Below are 15489 nucleotides of genomic sequence, written 5' to 3'. Positions count from 1 at the left end.
GTTCATTCAGGGATCATCTCACAGTGATATAAGTTTTGTCATAATACAATGAAAATAACTAGCTCAAAATCTACATACACACAAAATGCGTTTTCAGGAGGATAGGACAAGTGCACATACACACTATACTCTCTTAGTTACAAGTACTGATCCAAGGCATGCCAGTATACATGATTTTTTGGTAATTCCAGTATGTATTGTCAGCTGAAATTTGGCATGTAGATTTCAAGTAACATTAAGAGTGCCAAAAAATTATGGTTGTGTTAAATGTCAGACTGTTCCCTTGTCAGATATCTCATTCTATGTCTTACCATGTGAGTGGAGGCATTATCATCTGCCAATTTCCTACTGAGATATTCATGCACCTTTTTCCAATACGTAAAGACATCCTGTAGTCAGAAACAGTTGTATTTCAGCTAGTTAGTTAGTTACGTGTTCCATCGGTCAATAACGCAGAAAACCTTTATGATGTGGAACGTGTCAAATGCACAAGAAATGCACGCAGGAAACAAGTTCTTTTTCTTTTTTGTTTACATTATAGTGTTATACCTAAATATTTCTATTACCTATCCCATTCCCTTAAATGGCACAAAATGCATATATTATATATCCATATTTATTTACTCATATTCAAGAATTCATCTGTGGTATAGAATGAGTTGTCAAGGAGGTATGATTTCAATTTGTTTTTGAAACTATCACTGCTGTCTGGGAGGTATTTTATTTCATCTAGTAATTTATCAAAAAATTTTATAGCATCATATTTTACCCCTTTCTGTGCCAAAGATAGGTTAAGTAAAGGATAGTGTAGATCTTTATTTTTTTCTGGTATTGTAATCGTGAATGTCGCTGTTGATTTTAAACTGGTCCATGCTGTTGAGAAAAAAGTTCATTACTGAGTAAATGTACTGTGAAGCAGTTGTAAGAATTCCTAACCTTTTAAACAGATGCCTGCAAGATGTGCGACTAAGTACCCCACACATTATTCTAACTACTTTCTTTTGAGCAGTGAATACCTTTTGCCTAAGTGTTGAGTTGCCCCAGAATATTATTCCGTATGACACCAGAGAGTGGAAGTATGCAAAGTATGTTAGCTTACTAATTTCTACATCCTCAAAATTTGCAATTGTTAAGATTGCAAAAGTTGCTGAACCTAGTCGCTTCAGGAGATCCAAAATATGAATTTTCCAATTAAGATTCTCATCTATATGTACACCCAAAAACTTAGTATGCTCTACTCTGGCTACTGACTTCTTTTGATGTGTTATGTTTATTGAAGGAATTATACTTTTTGCAGCAGAAAATTGGATGTAATGTTTTTTCAAAGTTCAGTGCAAGCCCATTTGCAGAAAAACAATTAATAACTATTCCAAAGACATTATTTATATCATTTTCTATTGAACTTTCTTTTACTGGATTAATAATTATGCTTGTATCATCAGCAAACAGTGTCAGTTCAGCATCTTGTTTCACATAAGAAGGAAGGTCATTCACATACATCAAGAACAGGAGGGCCCTATGATCGAACCTTGTGGAACACCTAATGTAATTTCACTCCAGTTAGATGAAGTGTCAAACTCCTTTGAATCACTTGAAGCATATCGGCAATCATTTCTGTAACACTGTCCTTCTGCATCTTCATCAATAAGTCAAGCACAACTTGCCCCCCCTCCCTCTCACTCCCCCCTCCCTCTCACTCCCCCCTCCCTCTCACTCCCCCCTCCCTCTCACTCCCCCCTCCCTCTCACTCCCCCCTCCCTCTCACTCCCCCCTCCCTCTCACTCCCCCCTCCCTCTCACTCCCCCCTCCCTCTCACTCCCCCCTCCCTCTCACTCCCCCCTCCCTCTCACTCCCCCCCTCCCTCTCACTCCCCCCCTTCCCTCTCACTCTCCCCCCTTCCCTCTCACTCTCCCCCCTTCCCTCTCACTCTCCCCCCTTCCCTCTCACTCTCCCCCCTTCCCTCTCACAATCCCCCCTTCCCTCTCACTCTCCCCCCTTCCCTCTCACTCTCCCCCCTTCCCTCTCACTCTCCCCCCTTCCCTCTCACTCTCCCCCCCTTCCCTCTCACTCTCCCCCCCTTCCCTCTGACTCTCCCCCCCTTCCCTCTGACTCCCCCCCCCCTTCCCTCTGACTCCCCCCCCTTCCCTCTGACTCCCCCCCCTTCCCTCTGACTCCCCCCCCTTCCCTCTGACTCCCCCCCCCCTTCCCTCTGACTCCCCCCCCTTCCCTCTGACTCCCCCCCTTCCCTCTGACTCCCCCCCCTTCCCTCTGACTCCCCCCCCTTCCCTCTGACTCCCCCCCTTCCCTCTGACTCCCCCCCTTCCCTCTGACTCCCCCCCCCTTCCCTCTGACTCCCCCCCCCTTCCCTCTGACTCCCCCCCCCTTCCCTCTGACTCCCCCCCCTTCCCTCTGACTCCCCCCCCTTCCCTCTGACTCCCCCCCCCTTCCCTCTGAGTCCCCCCCCTTCCCTCTGAGTCCCCCCCCTTCCCTCTGAGTCCCCCCCCTTCCCTCTGAGTCCCCCCCCCTTCCCTCTGAGTCCCCCCCCTTCCCTCTGAGTCCCCCCCCTTCCCTCTGAGTCCCCCCCCCCCTTCCCTCTGAGTCCCCCCCCCCTTCCCTCTGAGTCCCCCCCCCTTCCCTCTGAGTCCCCCCCCTTCCCTCTGAGTCCCCCCCCTTCCCTCTGAGTCCCCCCCCTTCCCTCTGAGTCCCCCCCCTTCCCTCTGAGTCCCCCCCCTTCCCTCTGAGTCCCCCCCCCTTCCCTCTGAGTCCCCCCCCCTTCCCTCTGAGTCCCCCCCCTTCCCTCTGAGTCCCCCCCCCTTCCCTCTGAGTCCCCCCCCCCCTTCCCTCTGAGTCCCCCCCCCCTTCCCTCTGAGTCCCCCCCCCCCTTCCCTCTGAGTCCCCCCCCCTTCCCTCTGAGTCCCCCCCCCCTTCCCTCTGAGTCCCCCCCCCTTCCCTCTGAGTCCCCCCCCCTTCCCTCTGACTCCCCCCCGCCTTCCCTCTGACTCCCCCCCGCCTTCCCTCTGACTCCCCCCCCCGCCTTCCCTCTGACTCCCCCCCCCGCCTTCCCTCTGACTCCCCCCCCTCTTCCCTCTGACTCCCCCCCGCCTTCCCTCTGACTCCCCCCCCGCCTTCCCTCTGACTCCCCCCCCTCTTCCCTCTGACTCCCCCCCCTCTTCCCTCTGACTCCCCCCCCTCTTCCCTCTGACTCCCCCCCCTCTTCCCTCTGACTCCCCCCCCTCTTCCCTCTGACTCCCCCCCCTCTTCCCTCTGACTCCCCCCCCTCTTCCCTCTGACTCCCCCCCCCTCTTCCCTCTGACTCCCCCCCCTCTTCCCTCTGACTCCCCCCCCCCCCTCTTCCCTCTGACTCCCCCCCCCCTCTTCCCTCTGACTCCCCCCCCCTTCCCTCTGACTCCCCCCCTTCCCTCTCACTCACTACCCCCCCTCCCCCCCCCTCTCTCTCTCTCTCTCTCTCTCTCACTACCCCCCACCCTCCCTCCCTCCCTCCCTCCCTCCCTCCCTCCCTCCCTCCCTCCCTCTCTCTCTCTCTCTCACTACCCCCCACCCTCCCTCCCTCCCTCCCTCTCTCTCTCTCTCTCTCTCTCTCTCTCTCTCTCTCTCTCTCTCTCTCTCTCTCTCACTACCCCCCCTCCCTCCCCTCTCACTCCCTGCTTCATTATTCCATTGAACAAAGGAGTGTCATGAACTCAGTACTGTGATACTATATTTATTTGCTGTAGATATATAGATATGTTTTGTACATTTGGTGGTTATTGTCACAGACACTCAACCTCATTTGCAAGTCTGTAAGGTACAACACGTTTATTGATCAACACAAAACCATAGCAATCAGAGAGGCATTCTTGGCTCAAAATACTGAAAAATATGTTTATAATAGCATCATTGCATTACGGACAAATTGGATAAAAATCTCTGGAAACGTGTCGGTTATGCCAGTCAGTTCATATTATTTTGTCTAGCTATTTTAGCTGTATAAAACAAATGAACAGAGTAAGGGTAACAACCTGCTTCATAGATGAGGCATTGAGTGATCTAAGGCATATAAAAAGACTCTAAATGCTAATAAGCTTGTGGAAGGTTTCCTTCGGGACCAACTGGTGCATGCATGCACCCAATATTAACACCTGCACAGCTAAATTTTTCTGGCTGATAACGTTGTAGCAGCACTGCAGCCCAAGTGGTGGTGTAATGGTTGGAGTAGTTGAGGGAGAAATGAAGCTAAGAGGAGAAGGGAGGGTTGTTGATGGCTGGAAGAGACAGCAAGCTCATGTGGAACCAGCGAGCAAGCTCTGATGCAGTCAGGGGGAAGTTCTGCGTGTCACACTTAGATGTGCAGGAGTGGACTCTAGTGGGGGATACAGAATTGAAAAAGAGGTAGACAGGTAGACTGTGATAAAGATGATGTGAAGTGAGGGACACGGGATCAGGGATGTAGGCAGTAGGGATGGGCTAAACTCTGATTTTCTGATATCAGTGATTTCTGTGAATGCTACTTTTTGGTAACTGTGATTTGTCACAGTTAAGAATCTCAATTAACGAATTCACAACTTGTATCCCTCTGCTACTTCTGTCATTTCTGCGGCGTCTGTCATTTCTGCGGCGTCTGTCATTTCTGCGGCGTCTGTCATTTGTCATCTTAGATGGTTGAAAGTAAGAAGTGAACTGTGTCAGTGCAACTGAGAAATACGTTCTCACCTGTATAGGTGATTATTTGTCAGGGCCTAAGGTTAACATTTCAGTAACTGAGCCGGCAAAGTATTGCATGAAATGGTATTATTAATGTGTCTGATTCTTCCTCAGTTGTTACATGATATACAAAAGATTTGCTTTTTAACAGACAAAATTTCATCTCAATAAAACAGTTTGTATTAAATATGTCTTACGTATGTTCTTCCTTTGGTTTTAGTTTTATATTAATGGAACAAGTGTGAAAATATTGATAGTGTGATGTTGAGAATCACACACAAATTACCACACAGTATCATAAGATTTTATGTTTAGAATACGGATTCTAACCATGTTGATACATTCACAAGTATCTGAACCACATTGTCAGTCATTCGACATAGTGATAATTCAAAATATCAGTGACAGCAGAACCGGAAAGTTGCACAGCATCTTTACACAGTCTTCGTCAGAAGTAAGGTTAGTTTCTAAGTTTGTGACTTAACATAGGGGCATCATCTGTGCAAAGTGTGAAACATCCTCCCACTAAATTGCTTTCATTACAAGATATATTAACAGTTGTATAATGTGAATTATATTGCCAGTAATTAGCAGCAGTATAAAAGTTTAATAATCCTCCTGGTTTTCCAGACATAGTTCCCATTTTGATTATTGGCTGTTCTATATACTCATCCACATCTAGAAGAGATAATCGTTGAGATTCGAAATGACTCTTGAAAAATTGACAATATAAAAGAGCCATAATTGATAACATAAGTATGCAAAATGAGTATCGGTGCACTGTGTCATTGAAGTCTTTATGTGATATGAAAGGGATATTGAAAAGGATGATAAATAAATGTAAACTACACTGTGAAAATTCCATTCACACCATGTTTAAGCCGTCCTACACCCCATGTATTTAGTGATAAAGACTTGCAAGAGTGTGATACTGATCTATCAATTCATCCCACCTCGAATGTTGGTTTTGCTGGCAGACTTACCTTCAGCGCAGCCCAAGGTCTAGGTTAGGTTGGATGGTTGTGTGTTTTATGGTTGATGATATGCAAGTGAAAACAGTGGAAAATACTTGATCTTACAGTTAAAAGTTGACATTAGGAATAGTAGTAATGCAATATTTGAAAATACAGACAAAATTTTAACTGTGTATTGTACTATCAGAAGAAATATCCATCTTGTAAATACAATTGTTAAACATTTGGTAAAAGTTACAGAGCCGACACCAGACCGCATTTTTAGTAGTTTATGTACGAAATATGTGTGTGATTTGCAACAGAATACTCATTGCAGCTGTACCCATTATCCGCTTTCTGAAATTACGATGCAATTTTAGCTTTTATGGGGAAAAGCGCATTTAAATACGCAACGAAAATTCCTGGCTACACTATAGGTTTGTCTATTAGCACAACCTTTATTCGACCTTCAAATTCCTTGGCTGCACCAATTGTCAACTGAGTATAAAATCAGAGCAAATTATCTTCTTGGTTCAGTTTTTGACTATAAGTATGTAATACATCCATATCGTGAGACACAAGGTTCTTAGAACATAATACAGATATAGGTCAGCAGATGGCATATGGCATCTAATGTTAACTGCGCATTTTAGTTACTACTTGGGACTTCTACTTGCGATTTGTCACAAAAATCAAAGTTAAGACTCAGTAGCGTGTCACAAAGAAAAACAGTAGTACATAGATAGGCTGTCAGATGGCACATGGCATCGAATGTTCACTGCACTTTTTAGTTGCTACTTGAGACGTGTCACTGAAATCACAGCTAGATAAAAGGTTCACAGGAAGTACAAAATTTGACCAACAGATGGCACATGACACTGAATGTTAAGTGCTACTTGCAACTCCTAGTTGTGACTGAAATTGTAGCTAGATTCTGTTTAGTTGATGTGATATCTGTGACTTGAGACGTGTCACTGAAATCATAGCTGGATAAAAGGTTCACAGGAAGTACAAAATTTGACCAACAGATGGCACATGACACTGAATGTTAAGAGCTACTTGCAACTCCTAGTTGTGACTGAAATTGTAGCTAGATTCTGTTTAGTTGATGTGATATCTGTGACTTCAGAGTCACTGTGGTTTATAACACATACCCAATGTCTTCCTCACCCGTAATAGGCAGGTTTAGGACAGGAGCCAGAACAGCATTGATCAACCAGTGGCAGAACACGCTGCTGAGCAAACCGTGCTGAATTAGGATAGCTCTTTTGCAGCCTGTGCAATCCAAGCTGCTGGAGGTGCTCTCTCTCTCTCTCTCTCTCTCTCTCTCTCTCTCTCTCTCTCTCTCTGTGTGTGTGTGTGTGTGTGTGTGTGTGTGTGTGTGTGTGTGTGTGTGTGTGTGTGTGTGTGTGTTTCTTCTCTGAACAAGACTTTGGCTGAAAGCTAAATGTGTAACAGTCCTTATATAGTGTCTGTCTACAACTCAGTGTCATCTTTATGGTGAGTAGCAGTCTATGCTTTTCTTATGTTGTCGACAGTCTTTGTTTACTACACCACACAGAAAAAAAACTAGCAATAAAATTCTTGGAAATGACTCCCAAATTGATTTTATACTTTATAATATAGGAAATGTTACTGTTGATTGAATTACTGTTATTTAAACCAGCAAATATTAGAAGAGTAAATCCACGGGTGGCAGATGTTTGCTGAGCGCAAAACAAGCTCTGGAGACAAGTGCCTCAAAGGCAGTAAATATCCATATCATTACTCACTTGTTTGCTGATATCTCAAGTCTGCTGACTTAGAAACATGATATTCATACTTATCAGAGAACCTATGGTGAAAGTTGAATTTTTTGTTCCATTATTGTGCATCAGATAATTGTCTTAATAGGAATTGTTACTCTGCAGTAAGTAACTAGTGATGGTGTCTATAAAATCTTAATGCATAATTGGCTAGTTCATGGCATGTTATTTTTTAATAATTAGCAAAAGTTTTGTCTACTTTACTGTATTTCCATGACTGTCAGTATTCTGATTCTAATGTCAGATGCAGACAGTTTAAATAAATCCTTCAGTTTTGCATAAGGTGTACTTTTATTGTTCCAAATCCTTTTTATCTTGAAAATCTGAATATGTTTAGCCAACCCTAAAAAATATAAACAGCCGCCCAGGGGACTTGTGTTTCTTTCGTGAGTTCGTGCATGCCGCACGTGGGGCTCCGAGCTATTGCAGCCCATTCTTCCTGCCCTGGCTGCATTTCCTTCTTCATGCACCCCCCCCCCCCCCGCCTTCCCAATCTTCACTCCTTCCTTGCTACCCCCTCCTTTCCCCTCTCTTGGTGTTCTGAATTATGTCAACCTTATTATCTACCTATTTCCCTGCATTGCTTACAATTTTGCTCCTCCTGCCTGTTCTCTTTCATCCCTTTCGGAGTTGAGGTCACAGCTTCAGGTTTGACCTCCACTTCTACATTTTGTGTTTTTAGTGTGAGCCATTTGGGGAAGCTCTCCCTAGTGCTATGACGTGGATTCTTCTCGCCCCTTTCTTCCCCTTTTCCTTCCCTGCTGTAGCCCCTCTCGACCTCATTAAGTCACCAGCGTGTGTAGCCAGTCAGTGTGGTGGGGCTGTTACGCATACATCTGGCTAAGCCCCTGACAACACAGGGATCACACTACTGGTACATGAACTTTTCCCTCCCCCCATGTACACCAAGGAGTGGTTGCTTGTCTTGCTGGAGCATTGGAATTCCTGGCAACAGCCGCCGTGCCAGGTGGTCTTTGCTGTGGCTGGGTGGTGTCCTTGGGGAGAGCCCCTGATCAAAGTAGGTAGTATCAGGATGAATGCTTGGTGCATGAAGTGTGTCAAGCTGCAAAAATCTGGCTGTTTTCAAATGGCCATCTTTTTGAATGATAATCGAACATTGAATTTTGCTTCATATGACTTGGCAGCCTTCCCTTCCCTGGCTACACCCTGGGAGGAGGGCAAGGCTCGCTGTATTTGGATGAAACACTTTCCATGCTATGTCGTCTGTACTAGGGGATGGGGACACATGCACCGCCACTTTCCATGCTATGTCGTCTGTACTAGGGGATGGGGACACATGCACCGCCACAAAGCCTTTTTTTTTTTTTTTTTTTTTTTGAAGAGGAATCTCTCATTAAGATACGGTCGGACTCCCTGTTGGTCAAAGCTTTTTCTGCCACCCAATCTGCAGTTCTTTGTGCTTGTGATAATCTTGGCGATATCCCAGTGGTTATTACCCTCCACCAGTCTGTGAATATAGTCCTGGGAGTGATTTTTCATAGGGACCTCATCCTGCAAACTGATGAGAAACTCTGGGCTAATCTGGAGCGACGTGGCATTCATTTTGTTCAACGTGTATCGAAGACAACCGCACTGATGCCCACCTTAATTATAGCTTTTGAGGGAGATGGAGGAGATCAAGGTTATGTGCTACAGGTGTGACATGAAGCTGTACGTCCCACCACCCGTAAGGTGCTTTTGCTGCTTGCGTTTTCAGCATGTGTCTTCCCACTGTATGGTGGACCCTCTGTTTGACCACAGTTTTTGGCTGCCGAGGCCAGATGCCATACACAGTGGTCGTGTGTGTTAGAGTTGATTTAGAAGAAGGCCTTTTGGCCAAAAGCTTGTTTGTTAGCAGTCTTTTTGTTGTGCCTGTTGTAACTCTGTGTCTATACTATAGGGTGAGTAGCAATTTATCCTTTCCATAATATTGTCATTATTCTATCCTGGATTCTCCATTGTTTGATTTCATTCTACTTCACATTTTGAAAACAATATGGGGACTAATTCATATATTTTTCTGAAAAATGTTTAAACATTCTCCTTTAGGTCCATATCTTTCATTGTATTATCTAAAGAAACACATTCGTGCACATTATTTTCCACTACATCAAGATTTGTGTAATTGGATGTGGTAAGTATTCACGCATGTGGTCAAAGGACTTACGGAAGGGAAAAATATTTTGCTTGCTTTGTTAAATTAATGTCTCAGTAATTATTTAGATCACTTTGCGATAATAAACATTACAGCTTTTCATTTGTCCGCTTGTAGTAAAACCATATGTAGAGTTAATATTTTGGTTATGCGTGCAATAAGAAGATATTGGTGTGCAGGGATGTTGTGATGATAGTATTCAAATACAAATGAGCACTGTGTTAAATATTGTATTCAGTGGTGACGTAACGTGGTGTGAGTGTAGATGGTTGGCATAATTGGCCTCAGCTAATTAATCTTGAAAAGTTAGACATTTCAGTAACTTGTGATGGAATAGTGGCTGTCTGTCTGACCTTTTAGTTTTATATTATGTGTTTAAATGGACAGAATTTCTGGTGATCGCTTAATTTCAGAAGGTGAAATGTTTACACAGTTCTAGCTTTTGGACCTATTAGTTCCTTCCTCAGAGAGAGAGAGGGGGGAGATGGCTTGGAGAACATCAAAAAGAAGGGCAGGACACTAACGACATGATAAGAAGGGTCCACTTGTACTGAGGATGTATAGGTGTAAATTGAGAGAAAATGTAAATGGTAGGAAATTAAATTTTAACTGACGACATGTAGGTAGGTCCCTCTCATACTAAGGTTAGAGTGTGTGGGTCTTACTTTTCAACTTCCTTCAGTGTATCCCTCTCTCCTCCCTGAGGAAAGAAGTAATAGTTCAAATGGTTCCAAAAGGCAGAACTGTGGCATCAGTTACTCTGATGTGTGTCTTTTGGGTCTGCTAAACATTTTGCCTTGTGAAGCAATTATATTTGAATTTCCTCTGTGCTTATTGTGGATTTCATCAGTATGTACAGGTGCTGCGGTCAAAGATGGTATGGTGCCTATACTGGGTGGGGCTGGGAGTCTTGTCTTCTGTAGGCCTTGGCACAGGCCTGCATACATTCCTGCTCTACCTCGGCCCACACATTGCGTCTGTTACCCTTGCAGCCTATGAATGTGGCAGCTTGAACTTCCCAGAGCCACCTTATCCTGATGAGTAAGTAGTCATAATGATATTTTGAAAAGGAAATACGAAGGGCTAAAACATCCATATGAATGTAAAGAATGTATTTAGTACTGCTTCAACTTGGTACAAAAGCACTTGCCCACGAAAGGCAAAGGTCTCGAGTTAGAGTCTCAGTCCGGAACACAGTTTCAGTCTGTCAGGAAGTTTCAATGAATTGATAGGTTGTGCAGCAAACCATTGGCAAAGGTTCTCCCAATGTGGATGACTGGTAAGCGTAAGGTCCTGTGCTCATTGAAGATGATATGGATACACAGGTTGCTTATGAAGTATCCCTCATGCCATTTGTCTTGAACTGATCTCTGGCTTGTTCTAGACAGCTGATAGAAATTGCTCTTCATAATTAGGTGTAACAGCAAGCTTCCTCGGTCAGTAGTCTGTGATGCTCCGGATCCTGTCTTGGCAACATTACAAAACCCAATGACGTACGTCAGGTGACTTTACTGTCTTCAGTCTTCTGATGCAGCCATGTTGCCTCGTGTCCATTACCTAACAAAATGAATGTCCTGCCACATTTGAGTGTGGCACTTTCAGTTAACTCACTATGTGCAGTACATGCATGCAATGAATACATTGAAGGTAGATGAATGATAAATGTAAACAAGTCTGTCTGATAATACAACTTCCTAGGGGTACAGAGGGTACAGAGATAAGTGAAGGGTTCAGGTTGTACCTGCAAAGCTGTTGAATGTCAATTTTCATTAATAACTCAAAAACTGAGGATTTTCGGACATATGTTTATCAGAATATTTTTCTTTTTTTAGTGTAACAAACCTGTTCCCATAGTTTGTAAAAGTATTTTTGAAACAGTTGTATAAACTATTCTCCATATTAAGCTGATCAGGCAGAAATAGTGCTCTCTGCTGATAATGCAAGCATCATAATCAAACCCAACAGTGCTGCAACAAGAGTAAGAGCTATAAATGATACATTCAAAAGATTATTGGTAAATGATCTATCACTTTAAAAGAATCGGTTCTTTACAAGGAAAGATACATCACATCAATAACCATACAGAAGCAGGTGGGAGGTTGACTGTGTAAAACCAGTTGTTCAAAATTCCTAGGTGTTCATATTGATAAGAACTAGAATCGGAAGTCACAGATTAGATCTTCCTCAAACACTTAATTGCTGATTTTGCCATTGAAAATGTTACAAAATTAGCTTACATTGCATACTTTTTTCATTGATGTCCTATGAAATAATTTTCTGGGGCAGTTCCACACTCTGACAAAAAGTAGTCATTGCAAAGAAATATGCTGTAAGGGTAATATTTGATTTCCGTTCTCTGAACTTCATGCAGCCAACTGTTCAAAAAAGAATAAGCTTACTATCAGCAGCCTCACAGTACATTTATTCTCTTATGAAGTTCATTGTGAAGAAATGGGCACAATTTGAAAATGACTGTAACATTCACAATTATAACACTGGGAACAAAAATAGCTTAAGTTATCCACAATTTAAGCTTACTCTTGCACAGAAAGGGCCAGAGTATGTAAGCATAAAAATATTTGACCGCCTTATATATGTAAATTGAAGATACTGGTAGGTAATGAGAGATTCAAAAAGAAATTGAAATTGTAATAATTTCTGAGTACATGGTATCTCTATGTGGTTGGATTTATCAAATTTTATTGCGGATTTAGATTTTTTTAAAGTCTAGTTAAGTAAATGGCCAAACTGTAGCCACATTTTCACACACAAAATTTGTTTCCTGTGAACCTACTGATGCACTTCAAATCGTAGCCTGTTTTACCACGTATGATTCACAGAGCATGCAGGAAACTAATGTATCTGTTTTTCACTTTGCTGCCTGCTTACGAATAGATTATAATCCCGTAATCATATTTGTTACCCATGTGCCACATCAAATCACAGGCTCATGAACTCATCAATCTGTTATAAGCATTCCAAGTGGGCGGAGAATCATTTAGTTAATTTTATATACACATGTTGTCATATTCATATGTTTTGAAGTAAAACTATACTACAATAATGTAAAATGGGTGTAGTATCACCTAGTGTAAATGAAAGATTGAATGGCTCGAGAAAATATTGTGTTTTTAGAGGCAATACATGTAAATTATTCTGAAATATTACATGTTATTTGAGTGTACCAAAATAAATATCATTCTTGCACAGAATCATATGCAGTGATCACCCAGACCAACAGTGGAAGGCCAGCATCTTGAATATCATGGCAAAGGTGCGATTGGAGGCAATGATGTGGGGTGCGGGCACAGCCCTAGGTGAGCTGCCTCCGTACTTCATGGCACGTGCAGCTAGACTTTCTGGCTATGATCCTGATGATGAGGATGATTTAAATGAATTTGAAGAATTGCAGCGCAAGAAGAATGATCCACAGCGGATGGTAGGGTGCTTGTTACATTTTCTATACTAACTCTATATTCTGTTCAGATTTTGATGGACTTGTCAGCAATTTTCTTCAGAGTTTACAACTTTCTGAAACAATAAAAAAAAAACACACACACATATTGTGAAGTTTTGTAGTAACTTCGTGTGATGTAAAATGATATTAAATGAGTAACATATATTTTTGTTTAAAATAGCTTTTTACATTAAACCACCACATACTTCAAATTTCGCGTACTTTGCTCCTATTTCTTTCCTGTCTTCGGGTTTGTCGTTAACTGTTGCTACTTAATCAACATGCTAACTCTATTACCTTTTGCTATACTTGTATTTCTGCAGCCCCAAATCATAATTTTCAGGTTCCAGCAAACACTTATCACTTTTCAAATAAGTTGGGTTTCATTTCTATACAGATAGTACTTTAAATGTTTTGCTTTCTGTATTCGTAAATATTTCTCACGTAACTTATGCCATTGAAAGTTATGTCATTTGGTGGATACACTATGATGACCTGATGGATGGAGAAATATCAGATGCTTTTGTTTTGAAGGAAATTTTACTGTTCAAGAAAACTTAAACAGTAAACCACAAGATGTATTAGCAGAGGAAGTGGTACAGCCTATTGCTAAAAGTTGTCCAGGTAGTGTAGCAATTAATATTTTCATTGTGGCTGAACATTTGACTTAAGTGAATAACTTTGAGGAGAGAGAAAATGCATCCAGAGAGAGAGAATGCATCCATACAAAAAATAATTGGAAATTTATGATCGTAGATGCACACATCGCTAACAACAAATGTTTTCTCTTGGAGCACTTACATTTGAGCAGTGAAATGCTTAATGCTGTCATGACATACATTTTCTTTACTGAAGTTTCTCTCTCTCTCTCTCTCTCTCTCTCTCTCTCTCTCTCTCTCTCTCTCTCTCTCTCTCTCTCTCTCATTTTCTAGTGATCACGAATGTTTTTAATTGCAGACGACTCTTGATGCTGCAAAGCTGTTCATTGAAAGGATGGTTGAGAAGGTTGGATTTCTTGGGATCTTAGCATGTGCATCAGTAAGTATTCAGACAGATTGATAGATTTATTGTTGCATTATTTGGTATTATTTCTGTGAAACCTTATTTGTTCTACACTTTTCAGATACCAAATCCATTATTTGACTTAGCTGGAATAACCTGTGGGCATTTCTTAGTTCCTTTTTGGACGTTCTTTGGTGCTACACTGATTGGGAAGGCTGTGATAAAAATGCACATTCAGAAGATGTTTGTGATAATTGCATTTAATGAAACACTGGTGGAGAAAGCAGTAAGCATGTTAGCATATGTTCCTTACATCGGTCCCAAACTCCAGGAACCCTTTAAAGAATATCTTGTAAAGCAGAAACTGAAACTACATCGAAGATCAGGATCTCCTTTGCCATCAGTGAGTATATCTTTTAATCTCATAATTCCATAAAACACAATTTCACTATAGAATTACAATATTCGACATTACAAGTGTTTGAATTTTAGTAAACTAAATGTGAAAGCTCCAAATGTTGATATGAGTAGAAATAATGTAATTAGTATTAATGTTGTATGTAGAACACAGTATGTGACAAAAAATGATTGGTGGACAAGCACCATGGTAACCTGCTGAGTCTTTGTATGTTTGAGAGGCATGTGTATAATGATGCCACTAATCATATGTATGACTTCGTCCCCCCCCCCCCCCCCTCTCTTCCCAGGGGCCTAACAACTCTTTGGTGGGTATGTGTGTGGTGTGCATAGGTCCCCAACCTTTTTGCACATTAAGGACAAGTCCAGTGAAGTTGATCCCTTAAACAAGATGAGATATGGCTCCCTTCTTCTGCCATCCAGTTTGCCTTCCTCCACACCTGCAACCATTCAGGAGACATTCCAGTGAATATTGCTCCTCACAAGTCTTACTGATATGACACAGGATGTAATTTTCCATAGGGACTTCCTCCTCCAATTTTATGATGAACTTAGGGCTCATCTGAACGATGTGGTGTTCAGTTCATCCAGCATATCCAGGGGCGCTAAGGGCAGTCATGTAGACACTGGCGCATGCATCATAGCCTTTGAGGGGGGATACTCTGTCCGAGAAAGTTAGGGTGATGGTATGCAGATGCGACATCAAGTCATCCATTCTATCTCCCATGCATTGCTTCTGTCACTTCAGGTTCGGTCACACGTCCTCCCTATGCAATGCCACTCCCATCTGTGGCTGCGGGTCCGGGGTTAGAATAGGCCCGAGGTATCCCTGCCTGTCGTAAGAGGCAACTAAGAGTGTCTCACTTTTTGGCCCTAAGTTAAGGCCCCATTTTATGGTTTGACCTGCCACTTTCCAAATTCTACAGAAGTGCAGGCCATATGGGGAAGGACGCCTTACGTGGTGCACGAGTTATCCATAGTGCCCTTAGATTCAATCTC

At 42.6% G+C, this 15489-nt stretch overlaps 1 protein-coding gene across 4 annotated transcripts in view; it reads left to right on the top strand.

Annotated features, from left to right (window-relative positions):
- The window catches only part of LOC124544876 (vacuole membrane protein 1), an 85717-nt gene that overhangs the window by 52517 nt on the left and 17711 nt on the right, over nt 1–15489 (top strand). For all 4 annotated transcript variants that reach the window (XM_047123596.1, XM_047123599.1, XM_047123598.1 and 1 more), the window contains 4 exons: nt 10465–10655; nt 12825–13053; nt 14029–14109; nt 14195–14476. In XM_047123596.1, the coding sequence (XP_046979552.1) occupies nt 10465–10655; nt 12825–13053; nt 14029–14109; nt 14195–14476 (783 nt within the window). The remainder of the gene's footprint in view (nt 1–10464; nt 10656–12824; nt 13054–14028; nt 14110–14194; nt 14477–15489) is intronic.

The sequence above is a fragment of the Schistocerca americana genome, chromosome 8 (assembly GCF_021461395.2).
Source record: "Schistocerca americana isolate TAMUIC-IGC-003095 chromosome 8, iqSchAmer2.1, whole genome shotgun sequence".
Taxonomy (NCBI): Eukaryota; Metazoa; Arthropoda; class Insecta; order Orthoptera; family Acrididae; genus Schistocerca; species Schistocerca americana.
The sequence above is the reverse complement of the archived record's forward strand: the minus strand, read 5'-3'. Positions and strand labels throughout refer to the sequence as shown.